This window comes from Limanda limanda, chromosome 19 (genome assembly GCF_963576545.1).
Source record: "Limanda limanda chromosome 19, fLimLim1.1, whole genome shotgun sequence".
NCBI classification, from domain to species: domain Eukaryota; kingdom Metazoa; phylum Chordata; class Actinopteri; order Pleuronectiformes; family Pleuronectidae; genus Limanda; species Limanda limanda.
The window spans coordinates 11,016,457-11,029,514 of record NC_083654.1 but is presented as its reverse complement, the minus strand read 5'-3'; the positions used below and the strand labels follow the sequence as shown (position 1 = coordinate 11,029,514).

At 39.9% G+C, this 13,058-nt stretch overlaps 1 protein-coding gene and 1 pseudogene across 1 annotated transcript; one reads left to right on the top strand and one right to left on the bottom strand.

The window, feature by feature from the left end:
* Positions 1-574: 574 nt before the first annotated feature.
* LOC133025788 (lactose-binding lectin l-2-like) lies at positions 575-1,150 on the top strand (annotated as a pseudogene).
* Positions 1,151-7,899: 6,749 nt separating this feature from the next.
* On the bottom strand, positions 7,900-8,544 carry LOC133026269 (lactose-binding lectin l-2-like). The gene has a single exon (XM_061093142.1). It carries the CDS (start codon positions 8,480-8,482, stop codon positions 7,991-7,993), a length of 492 nt encoding a protein of 163 aa, XP_060949125.1. The 5' UTR covers positions 8,483-8,544; the 3' UTR covers positions 7,900-7,990.
* Positions 8,545-13,058: the final 4,514 nt, after the last annotated feature.

Sequence of the window (13,058 nt, the reverse complement as noted above, 5' to 3'; positions counted from 1 at the left end):
AGTCTGATGATGCTGTGCTCAATCATTTATCTGCTGTTGTCATGTCTGTGTGAAGTCCTGTTTAATTAAAGCCAAGCTGTTTGCGTGTTGTAAAAAACACAAAGTCCACAATACAAGAGAGGACACATTAGAGGACACAAGACTTTGTAATCGTAACATTTTCGATGTGTCAACTTGTGTTTGGCAGTTGTTAACCTGGTGTGAATGAGAAGACGTCAACCACAAAATGACATATCTGTCCTTGTGTCGTCCTTTCTAAAGCTGCGTTTTACGAGGTCAAAAGGTTGAACTGAAAAATCATGGGAAAACTTATGTGACATCCAGGTGAGCTGTTGGTTTTTCTGACTTATGCTATGAGAAAACACTTTTATCGGGCGGCTGTGGATAAAACAAAATGTTTGCCAAGTGTATTTGACCAATAACTTCACACCAACCGTGCAGACACCCTCGCAGAAGCGTATAAAAGAACACAGCCTGCCCACCTGTCTCCTTCAAACTCTCATTCTCATCCAACACTGCAGATCATCTCCAACCCCTCGTCCTGCTCCTGAGACAGAGAGAGAGAGACGCCAACATGATCCTGCCTCTCCTTCTGTTCGCCCTGACCCTGGGTGCTGTGTCTCCTTCAGATGGACCTGAGGTCTAACTGCAGCGAGTAAACTGTCCCATGTTCTGGTTCAGCTTCAACAACCGCTGCTACAAGTACGTGTCCACACAGATGACCTGGGCTGCTGCAGAGCTCTATTGTGTGAAAGAGGGAGCCAACCTGGTGTCTATCCACTGTCTGGATGAAGATAATTTCGTCAGATCCCTGATCAGGAACTTTGATCCTGCTGAAGGAAGAACCTGGATCGGACTCAGCGACGTCCACAAAGAAGGCCGCTGGATGTGGTCTGATGGTTCTGCAGTGGACTTTACCTTTTGGTCCTCAGGACAGCCAGACAACTACCATGGATGGGAAAACTGTGTTCTTAACAACTATGACATTGATAAGAAATGGAATGATTATCCTTGTAGTGAATATTATCCTTCTGTTTGTGCATCTCAAATAATGTGTCCTCAGTGATTGTAATGTCTTATTTAACCTGATCACTGATCACCTGATGCTTGTTGACATGAAATAGTCCTCAGCAATAAAGATAGAAATGCACACTTCTCTGTTTGTTCTCATTTCACCCTCTTACTTTTCAGACTTGTTTTCAGGTATTTGTTGTTTGTTGATTTTAACAACTCCAATGTTATTGTTAAAATCAATGACAAATAAACACTCACATTTTAAGTTTAAATTATTCTTTTTGTACTAACACAGGTTTAATGGTTCAATATCATCTCAAGGACACTTGTGTGATCATAAGGACCTTTGTGCATTGCTCAAACTTTTGTGAATGCATGAACATTTTTAATGCATTTAATAAATACCCTGATAGACCTCACTGTGATGTGGGTGGGAGCAGCATGAAGGCTTCCAGTCTGTTTATGACACAGGATTTACTGTCAAGGTCAATGTTACCAACACGTTTACATGAACACTAAGATCGAAACCTACATGATGTCACTTTCTCTTTCTCGAACTCAGGGCTCTGTGAGAAAAACCACAGACATGGCATGATTGTGAAATTTAAACACAGACAACATCTGCTCTGAGAAGATAAATAAAAGGGATTGGATACATTTTCTTTATTAATCAGATATAGATTTAAAAAAGTAAAAGACCATGGTACGATTCTTTTTAGTACAAATAAAAGGATGATGCTGATGATGATGATGATGATGATGATGATGATGATGATGATGATGATGATGATGATGATGATGATGATGATGATGATGATGATGATGATGATGATGATGATGATGATGATGATGATGATGATGATGATGATGATGATGATGGCAACAAGAAAACAGCAGCATGCAATACATCATAATACCAATGGTAAAGATGAAATAAAACAAAACAAAACAAAATAATATAAAACCAAATTACATTAAATTTAATTAAATCTGCTGGGATAAAACATGTCTCAACTTGAAAAGAAGAGACGTGTTTTTCACAATGATTTAGAGTATGCTAGAGACGGGGCAGATCTATTACGGACTGGTGCGCTGTTCCAGTAGTTGGGGGGGGGGGGGGGGGGGGGGGGGGCTAGACCTAACAACAGATTGTCAAATTTGAACATACTGTCCAAATGAACACTAAGACTCTTTACAGAGGAGTGAATCATAGGGGCTAGAGGGCAAAGTTAGTTTTAGCTTTTTGATCCATGTTCACTATTTACCACTTGGGCCACTATAGGTTCCTATCCAGATTACAACTTGCTCAGAGCACCACATGTTTGGCACAAAAGGCCCACATTCTTAGAAAGTGCAGATATTAGCTGATATATGTTGTGGAGTAAAAGTGAAAAGAAGACAAAAATAAATCCACTTAAAGTAAGGACACATTGAAAATGTTCTTAAGTACAGTAAGTAAGTAAATGTACTTTTTTTACATCCCACCACTGTGGCACTGCTATAGTGCAATAAAATCAGTCAATCAGTTCCGATAAATCGGAGCGTGCACTAGTGAAACCTTGCCAGGAACAATTACACCTGCCCTCAAAAGAGTTGAAAACTGGTGTAATACCATTGATGGCTTCCTGTTCAAGTGCATTTTGTGATTGATGTGGTCTGTAGTCAGATTCTGGTTTAATGATCACAGGTTTCTTGCTTCGAGTTAAACCCACATCATGATTGCCTTGAGCCCTTGAAATGTTGTTTTTATAATGTAAATATGCATGTGCATATTGGGTGTCTGTTTGTGTGTCTGGCACTAGTTGAACAGCCTTTAAAGTGTGAACAACAGATGCAAATAGTGTTTCATACACTTTCAAAAATGGTTTATACTGAACTACAGGATCTGATGTCTTTTCCCAAATGTCAGCATTGACAAACTTTTTAATCCACGGTCCCAAAACTTTCCATTTATAATTTGTGTTTTGACAGCAAGACATGTGCGTGTGAACCAGGAACGTCAAAAAAGGAAAGCATCCTCTGAACATCTGCGAATGAACAGAGAGGGTGACTACAGAAACAGCACATCTATGTTCATTCCAGAACATGCAACTTAGTGTTAAATTATCTTTCACACAACTTTCTTTAAAACTTTCTGTAAACCATATTTTTTCAAAACCTGCATCTTTCCCTTTGTGTATGTGTGCAGTGCAGCGTTAATCTTCTCGATGCATACACATGGTGTCTGTTCTTAGTGTGACTGAAAGGGCCTTGAACTAGAACAGAGCTTCCACTCATACACATATAGCAGTGAATCATCATTACACTTAAATCTTGTGTAAATCTGTGGTGGATCCAGATCAGCCGTTCGGACCACTACGACTCCTGATGGGGTGGAAACGAGAGAAATGCCCAAAACACACATTCCATCTCTTCCTATCGAATTAATTGGACAACATGAGGATAGCAAAAATTAACACTTGAATTTTTCTGTGATGCTATCAATACATAATAAGGGAGTTGTGAATTTTTCAAACACGGTGTTTCCTGAAACCCCAAAGATCTGACAAATCATCCGCTCATTTGAGAATGTGTGTCAAACATATCACTCTTTATGACTGAATGTGTTGCTCCTGAAACTACAAGGAATGTAATCTCTTTCCCTAGCACTGTGAGTTTGTGCGATGGCATATTAGAATTATGCATCTGATTGATATTTAACATACGTTCCTTTCATTAGTTTGTGTTTCTTTTCTAAAAAATCAATTACTTCTGTGATAATTGTTTGTGTTGGTGTGGTGCCTTCACCCTTTTGATATATGCGGTGTTCCTCACGATAGAGAGGCCCTGTGGTCGTCATATTTACTATTAACCATGACACACACACACGTGCACAGGCACAACTCTGCTCCACCTCGTCCACGGAGCAGAATAATTGTGCTGAATGAGTTATTTATTGTACTATATTGTTTATTTATGTGTTTGAAAGTTGATCAAATTGTTTATGTATCAGAGGTTTAACACGTGCACACACATCAGATCGAAAAGGTATGTGTGGGTTTGAAGCTGCACTGCTGGAATGTAAAAGTATGTGTTGTGTTTTGTGGCCACTTGAGGGCAGCAGAGGAGCAAGTTGGTGAGATGACCCTTGAGAAAACCACAGGAGGTTGTTTGTATTCAGTACTTTGTCATTGTCATAACAATGTAAAGATTTTTTATAACAGTATTTAAATTCTGTTTGCATGTTAAAAGAAAAACACAAAGTTCACAATGCAAGACAGGACACATTGAAGGCTTTGTACTATTGTAATAATGTCTGTGTAAATATATACGCCTAGAGTTGTTATGTTTTTATTACTTATCTGATGTAAATGGAAACCAAAAGAGTCAACAATGAAGCAACACGTCTACCCCTCGTGACCCCTCAGCCTTCAGATAGCTGGAGCTACACGTTTTACTATGTGAACATTTGACTGAAAATGAATAAACTATAGGTTTTATGTGACATCCAGGTGAGCAGGAGGTTTATTTCACCTGCGTTCACTCACACTGTGGTTGTATATTACTGAAATGTCCAATGATATCAAGCACCCTCTCCGAAGCTCCCAAAAAGAACATGGCTGAGGTGGGAAGCTGTTTTAGAGGAATGTATTTGGTCCATCTTCATTTTCTTTTTTAACAATTACACGATAAGAAACTCCATAGACAACACCAAAATATTCAGAACTCGGTGGATCCCTTGTGTTATTAAGTGTAAATCGACAGATAGGTTATAAATATATTAATTTTGAGGTCCTACTCCTTAAATCAGAAACCAGATTTGCAAATTTTTCCAAGGAACATGAGTAAGTCAAAGAAAGAATATTCTACTGAACTGGATCCATACCATTGAAGACAGTGGTATCAAGCATTTTGGGCTTGTCAAATTAAAAGCTAAGTGAAAATAAAAGGAAATGATGAAGTTTTTATATTAAGATGTTTGAATCATGAATCTAAACTGCTGGACAAACTAATTTTCTTACTTTTTTAGACAATTTGTACTATTTAACTGAATCTATTATGAAGCCTCTAACTGTATCAAAGTGAGTCAAGGAAAAGCGCAGTACAAATGTAGTGTTTTAAAATGGTTTACAGATTACAGTTAAATGTCAATCAGAACAACCAGGAAGGGAGGCTGAGATTTCAGAAGTATACAATTTATTCAATAGGTGCAAATTATTTAAAAGACAGTGACATGTGCAAAGGTTGAAGGACTGGCCTGGACTTAATATAAATAACAGATTAAAAGTAGAGAAATGAAAGGCTCCAGACCCAATTATACAATGCTAAAACATCATGCATTAAAACAAACACAGCAAACTTTAAAACACTCTGCAAGCGATATAATCAAACAAAAGGACAAAAGAGGGTCTTTAGTTGATGGAGCCAATAACTCACTATTATTCAAGTCATTACACCCCACAGTTCCACTCAACCATATATATTGCACATTGCCATAAAACAAAACAAAATAAAATAAAACAAAGAAACCAATAATCAACCCAAATAACTAAAATTAAACAACGCCAAATAATCTAAATGAAATCTAAAGTTGGGGGAAAACAGTGACCGTAACTATTCTGCTGAAGGCAGCCCTATAAAACAAACATGTTGTAGTTAGGTCACACAATTTAAACAAGTTTGTCAAAATGTTTAAAAACAGTTACAAACATAAAAACACATAATTATATCGTACTTTTAATTCATTAAAATAAAGCAGGGACCGTGTGCATCCACCGCGGCGCCGACACCGTCACACACACCCGCACACAGACACGGCTGCACGCTGAGCTCACAACAAACAATTTGCGTCCGCATCTGCTGCGCTCACGCTGCACTTCCTCACACACACACACACACACTCAGGACTGGCAGTGGGGAGAGAGAGAGAGAGGGAGAGCGCTACGGCGTCCCTAAATAAACTCTGCTGCCTCCCCGCAGCCTATGAGCATCGCCTTTCCCGTCAGGAAAATTTAACACATCCCGAACACATCCGTCAAAGAAAGTCAAAGAAAGAATATTCTACTGAACTGGATCCATACCATTGAAGACAGTGGTATCAAGCATTTTGGGCTTGTCAAATTAAAAGCTAAGTGAAAATAAAAGGAAATGATGAAGTTTTTATATTAAGATGTTTGAATCATGAATCTAAACTGCTGGACAAACTAATTTTCTTACTTTTTTAGACAATTTGTACTATTTAACTGAATCTATTATGAAGCCTCTAACTGTATCAAAGTGAGTCAAGGAAAAGCGCAGTACAAATGTAGTGTTTTAAAATGGTTTACAGATTACAGTTAAATGTCAATCAGAACAACCAGGAAGGGAGGCTGAGATTTCAGAAGTATACAATTTATTCAATAGGTGCAAATTATTTAAAAGACAGTGACATGTGCAAAGGTTGAAGGACTGGCCTGGACTTAATATAAATAACAGATTAAAAGTAGAGAAATGAAAGGCTCCAGACCCAATTATACAATGCTAAAACATCATGCATTAAAACAAACACAGCAAACTTTAAAACACTCTGCAAGCGATATAATCAAACAAAAGGACAAAAGAGGGTCTTTAGTTGATGGAGCCAATAACTCACTATTATTCAAGTCATTACACCCCACAGTTCCACTCAACCATATATATTGCACATTGCCATAAAACAAAACAAAATAAAATAAAACAAAGAAACCAATAATCAACCCAAATAACTAAAATTAAACAACGCCAAATAATCTAAATGAAATCTAAAGTTGGGGGAAAACAGTGACCGTAACTATTCTGCTGAAGGCAGCCCTATAAAACAAACATGTTGTAGTTAGGTCACACAATTTAAACAAGTTTGTCAAAATGTTTAAAAACAGTTACAAACATAAAAACACATAATTATATCGTACTTTTAATTCATTAAAATAAAGCAGGGACCGTGTGCATCCACCGCGGCGCCGACACCGTCACACACACCCGCACACAGACACGGCTGCACGCTGAGCTCACAACAAACAATTTGCGTCCGCATCTGCTGCGCTCACGCTGCACTTCCTCACACACACACACACACACTCAGGACTGGCAGTGGGGAGAGAGAGAGAGAGGGAGAGCGCTACGGCGTCCCTAAATAAACTCTGCTGCCTCCCCGCAGCCTATGAGCATCGCCTTTCCCGTCAGGAAAATTTAACACATCCCGAACACATCCCGAACGGGGAAAATAACCCCGCTAAAAGTATAAAACGTCACCAAGAATTGACCCCGTTACACAAGGATTAAAGTAGTTATCATATCTGTAGATCTATGTCAGCTGCTGGTGCCCAGTGATCTCAGCAGCTTCCCAGTGAGGGCAAAGGGAACATTTAACTCACTGGTATTTAAATGGCATTGATATCAGATGGATCATTGACAGATAGTTTGTCTTTTCTCATTGCTGTTTATCTGTTTGTTAGCTGGATTTCGCAAGATGCTTCTTCACCAGTGTAATGTTTCGTGCCAACTCTGATTTGACCAGGGACCACTCATTATTGATTACTTTAAAAGAAACAAAACACTGTGACACTGACTGTTATAGTGCAATCAATATGTATAAAATCTACGAACATAGAAAAACAAAGAGCAGAGCTCTCCTGGACGTTCCAAAACTAAACAGTTGTTGATATTTAGTGAACAATTAGTTCCTCTATAACTCTATTAACTCTATTAACTCTATTAACTTTCTATTTAATTTAATCTTTAAAAGGCCACTAGTGGACCTCTGTATATATGTACACAGATCATCCACAGCGTTAATATGAGTTATCTGTTTTAAGGCTGTTCCTTCAATCGACCACTGGGTTCATCACAATCCAACAGGTACGAAAAGTAAGGGAGAAAAAACAGAGGAGTTTGCATTTGTATCTTTATTGCTGAGGACTATTTTATGTCAACAAGCATCTGGTGATCAGTGACCAGGTTAAATCAGACTTTACAATCACTAAGGACACATTATGCGAGATGCACAAACAGAGGGAATACGCTCGCTACAAGGTAGATCATTCCATTTCTTTTCTGCAACCTTTTGGTTATTTTCAACACAGTCTTCATGTCCTGCAGAGTTGTTTGGCTCTCCTGGTAACCAAAAGGTAAAGTCCACTGCAGAACCATCTGACCACATCCAGCTGCCTTCTTTGTGGACGTCGCTGAGTCCGTTCCAGGTGAATCCTTCAGCATGATCAAAGTTCTTGATCAGGGCTTTGACGAAATTCTCTTCATCCAGACTGTGGATAGACACCAGGTTGGCTCCCTGGGACACACAGTGGAACTCAGCATCAGCCCAGGTCATCTGTGTGGCCACGTACTTGTAGCAGCGGCTGTTGAAGCTGAACCAGAACCTGGGACAGTTTCCACAATGCAGCTTGACCTCAGGTCCATCTGAAGGAGAGACAGCACCCAGGGTCAGGGCGAACAGAAGGAGGAGCAGGATCATGTTGGCGTCTCTCTCTCTCTCTCACAGGAGCAGGACGAGGGGTTGGAGATGATCTGCAGTGTTGGATGAGAATGAGAGTTTGAAGGAGACAGGTGGGCAGGCTGTTCTTTTATACTCTTCAGAGAGGGTGTCTGCGTGGTAAGTTTGATATTATTGGTCAAAGGCACTTGGCAAACACTTTGTTTTATAAGCAGCTGCCCGATAAAGGGGTTTCACTGGAAACGAGTCAGAAAAATCAACAGCTCATTCACACCAGGTAAACAACTGCCAAACACAAGTTGACACATCGACTATTGATTACAAAGTCTTGAATGTTTCCTCTCTTGTATTGTAAACTTTGTGTTTTTCCAACATGCAAACAGCATTGCTGTAATTAAACAGGACTTCACACAAACAGCAAGCAGACTGACTTGCTCATCTGCTCCCTTCTAGTGGACACTGTCACAACCTACAGATAGGCAAAAAACCTTTGATGGATCCCTGCTGTGACTCCTAATGATCTCATAAAGTGGTTTAATTGTTATTAGTGCTATGAATAAATAGCATCTCCCTACTGCTTGGATCTCCCCAATAAGAACTCTGATGGTTACAAGCTGTTAATAAATACATAATGATTTAAACATGATAGTCAACCAACGAGTGTGTACCAGAAGCGTTTGCCCCAGAATCACCAAACACTCTAAAAAACAATAAGTAAATTAGAGGGCGGAAAATAATTCTTCACAAATTTTTAACAACTGTTAAGCTTTGGAACGTCTAGGAGAGCTCTGCTCTCTGTTTTCTATGTTCTTATCTTTTATTTATTTTATTGCATTATAACAGTGCCACATGGTGAGTTATATTTACTTACTTAATGTACTTAAGAACATTTTCCACATATCCTTACTTTAAGTGGATTTATTTTTGTCTTTTTCTCACTTTCACTCCACTACATATATCAGTTAATATCTGCATTTTTAACGAATTTGGGCCTTTTTTGCCAAACAGTTGCTGCTCTGAGCAAGTTGTAATCTGGATAGGAACCTATAGTGGCCAAAGTGGTAAATAGCAGTGGTGGGAAGTAGCGAAGTAGAAATGCTTTGTTACTGTACTTAAGTAGATTTTTCACATATCTGTACTTTACTACTGATTTTCCTGACGACTTTTTACTTTTACTCGCTACATTTGAACACAAATTTCTATACTTTCTACTTCATATATTCTCAAAACTGGCTCGTTACTTGAGCAGCGGAGGTGCGCCTCTACACACGGCGCACCTCTCTCTTGCTCACGCGCCTGCCCGCTGCCTCGGGAGATGTGCATGTCCAGTGGCGTGTTTGCCGTCGGGGGGGCAGCACGAGACCCTAAAAGTCTGGATGTTGGTCGGGCTGCCTTGGTCGACCGGGGTCGAGCAGGCTGATCTGCCAACGATCCCTCCGTAGGTTCACCTTCAGAAAACTGTTAACTGTTAAGAGTTTCACTTTCTCTATATCAGCCATTCCCAAACTTAAGAAGTTTACTTATAACTAAATGATCCACACACAGGACTAGAATCATACATATTATTGATTTTATAGCTAAAATAATTGTATATTTAAATGCAGGCATATGCAGTGGAGAGGCGGTGGACTAGTGGCAGAAACTTGGACTATGGGCAGAAAAGGTCTCTGGTTCGTCTATGGTTCGACTCCACGGAGAAACGACAAAAAGACGAACCTGGATTGATCTGTCCAAAAATCCAAGAGGATTCTCCCTACCCTGTCTAGTGCCCCTGAGCAAGGCACCTTACCCCCCTAACATCTGCTCCCCGGGCGCCGTACATGGCTGCCCACTGCTCTGTGTGTCCTGCACCAGATGGGTTAAAAGCAGAGGTTAAATTTCCCTCCTTGCATGAGTGTGCATGTCTGTGCATGTGTTTGGGACAAATAAATGTATCTTAATCTATTTTATCTTAATCCAATAACAATCACTTTTAAGCATAACAATTTGCAAAGCAGCCAATGTAAAAAGAACAGAAGTGCAAATAGCGTATTGTTCATTGTGTAACACAGCACGACAAGGATATCCGGGAGAAGACAAACACATTTGAGGCGTAACCAAATATAGTGACATAAAATGAATTTTCCGCAAACACACAAAACACATTAACCTCCAATCTCAAAACATGAGTGCACGTAAGACAGTCAGTCAGTCTCTCTCTCTCTCTCTCTTTCTCTCTCTCTCTCTCTCTCTCTCTCTCTCTCTCTCTCTCTCTCTCTCACACACACACACACACGCATCGGCGAAACCACACACTGAGTAGCCTACTGTGCACCGTGCGCATCAGAGTATCGCCGAAACCACAAGTGACAAGCCTACGAATAATTAAGTAGGTAATGTTACAGTACAACTATCACCATTGCATCAATAAATACAGTGGTGGAATGTAACGAAGTATTTTTACTTCGTTACTGTACTTAAGTACATTTTTACGTATCTGTACTTTACTTAAGTAAAAATAATAGTGCATACTTTTTACTTTTACTCCGTTACATTTTGCAGCTATTATCTATACTTTTACTCCGCTACATTTCTACAATATGTGTCGTTACTCGTTACATTTCATGAACACAGTTTCGCCAAGATGTTGCTGTGACGGAGCGGCTCCGTCACTGACCGCCAGCGCTCCACACGCGCACACACAGTCACACACGCGCACACGCAGCCACACACACGCCAACAAACATTTCCACCGTTCCTGTTAAAGTTCGTAGTTGATCACTATCTAACCATCAGCTACTCTGTTTAGCGCTGGGCCGACGGAGGGTGCCCACTCGTCAGCTCCGCATCTGGGTGACACACACACACACACACACACACACACACACACACACACACACACACACACACACACACACACACACACACACACACACACAGTCACACAGTCACACACAGTGGCGGGTAAGCAGCCGTACGGACCACTCCGTGAAGAAGGAGGAGGAGACGTTTCTTTAGTTTTAACGCTGCCACTTTATTTATTGACTGTCCTCCGGAGCAACACTGTCATCACCTCTAGGTGGTCGTTCACTTCTCGTATTCACACACTTCTTGCGCAAGTTACCCAGGTGCACTACGTCACTCTCTGGGCCCGTTCCTTAAAGGGGCAGGCCATACCTGCAAATGTTGTTGCTTATAATAATTACTAGTAGTGACATCTGTAGAGGCATGAGTATTACCAGTAGCTATATCTGCATTCTTTATCAAAATGGCACAGCCTAGACATTGAGAGACAACCCATTGCGTGAGTACTTTTACTTTTAATACTTAAAGTAAATTTAAAAGTCAGTACTTTTTACTTTTACTTAAGTAGGATTGTTGATGTAGTACTTTTACTTTTACTTAAGTATATATTTTCCTGGGTACTTGTACTTTTACTTAAGTACTAAACTTCAGTACTTCCTCCACCACTGAATAAATATATGATCACAGTCAATGCAGCCATGTTTCTAATAGCGCCTACATCTCAAAACAAAACGTTCGCACACACAAGTTCTCAATTCAATTCAATTCAATTCAAAGAAGCTTAATAGCATGGATGTTTTTTAACACTATTGCCAAAGCTGTTTCAACACATACATATTACATAAACATGCAGAAGGACAAAATAAAATTGTTGCTTATGCTTATCGCTCTAACTTCCGCTCTGACTACAGCCGTCAACTCAACCGTGACGCAAGTGTAATAATAAATTCAAACACACCAATCAACAATCACACACACTTCTTTTAAGATTATTTTTGTTTGATTTCGTTTAATAATAGCCTATATAGCCTATTTATAAAGGAAAACGTCTGACTTTTACTATAATAAAAATAATTAATTAATACAACACAGGGCATGCCCCGCCATAGCGCCGACACTGCTCCTCCTCCTCCTCCTCCTCCTCCTCATGCAGCGCTGAGCGCCAAACAGCTGCAGCCACTTCTCCTCTGATCCGCAGCATCAGACAAACAGGTAATGACGCTGTGTGTGCAATACCCCGACGGTGTTTGGTGATAAATGAACCACAACATTAGCGCCGCTGATGTTGGGAGAGAGATACAGGCAGACAGGCAGACAGACAGGTAGGCAGACAGACAGACAGACAGACAGACAGACAGACAGACAGACAGACAGACAGACAGACAGACAGACAGACAGACAGGCAGTAAAGCAGGCAGGCAGGCACAAGTTATTATTATTGAACTGAAAGGTAGGTCTTAAGTTGAGCTACATGACAGTCCGGTGAGGTATATTGTGGTATATTATTAGTGTAATGCTGCTTATACTTCCACTCTGTCAGAAAACAGTAAACAAAAGTGTGTGTACTGTTTTGTCAGCTTTATAGCGATTATGTAAGTCACTCTTGATTATTATGCACAACATTGATTTATCTCATTTAAATTTTTTTAAGCATAATGCCAAGAAAAGAGAGACTCCAAAAGCAGAAGGACAGGGAACTGCAACAAACTGCTCAGGGTAGCAGCTCTCTTTTATATTGGATCAGGCCATCAACTAGTAAAACAAATGAGGGAGAATCAGTACGTTTTTATTTATTTGTTATTAATGTTTTTAA

Coding starts and splice junctions, on each gene's coding strand:
- LOC133026269 (XM_061093142.1), bottom strand. CDS start 8,482: ATGATCCTGCTCCTCCTTCTGTTCGCCCTGACCCTGGGTGCTGTCTCT.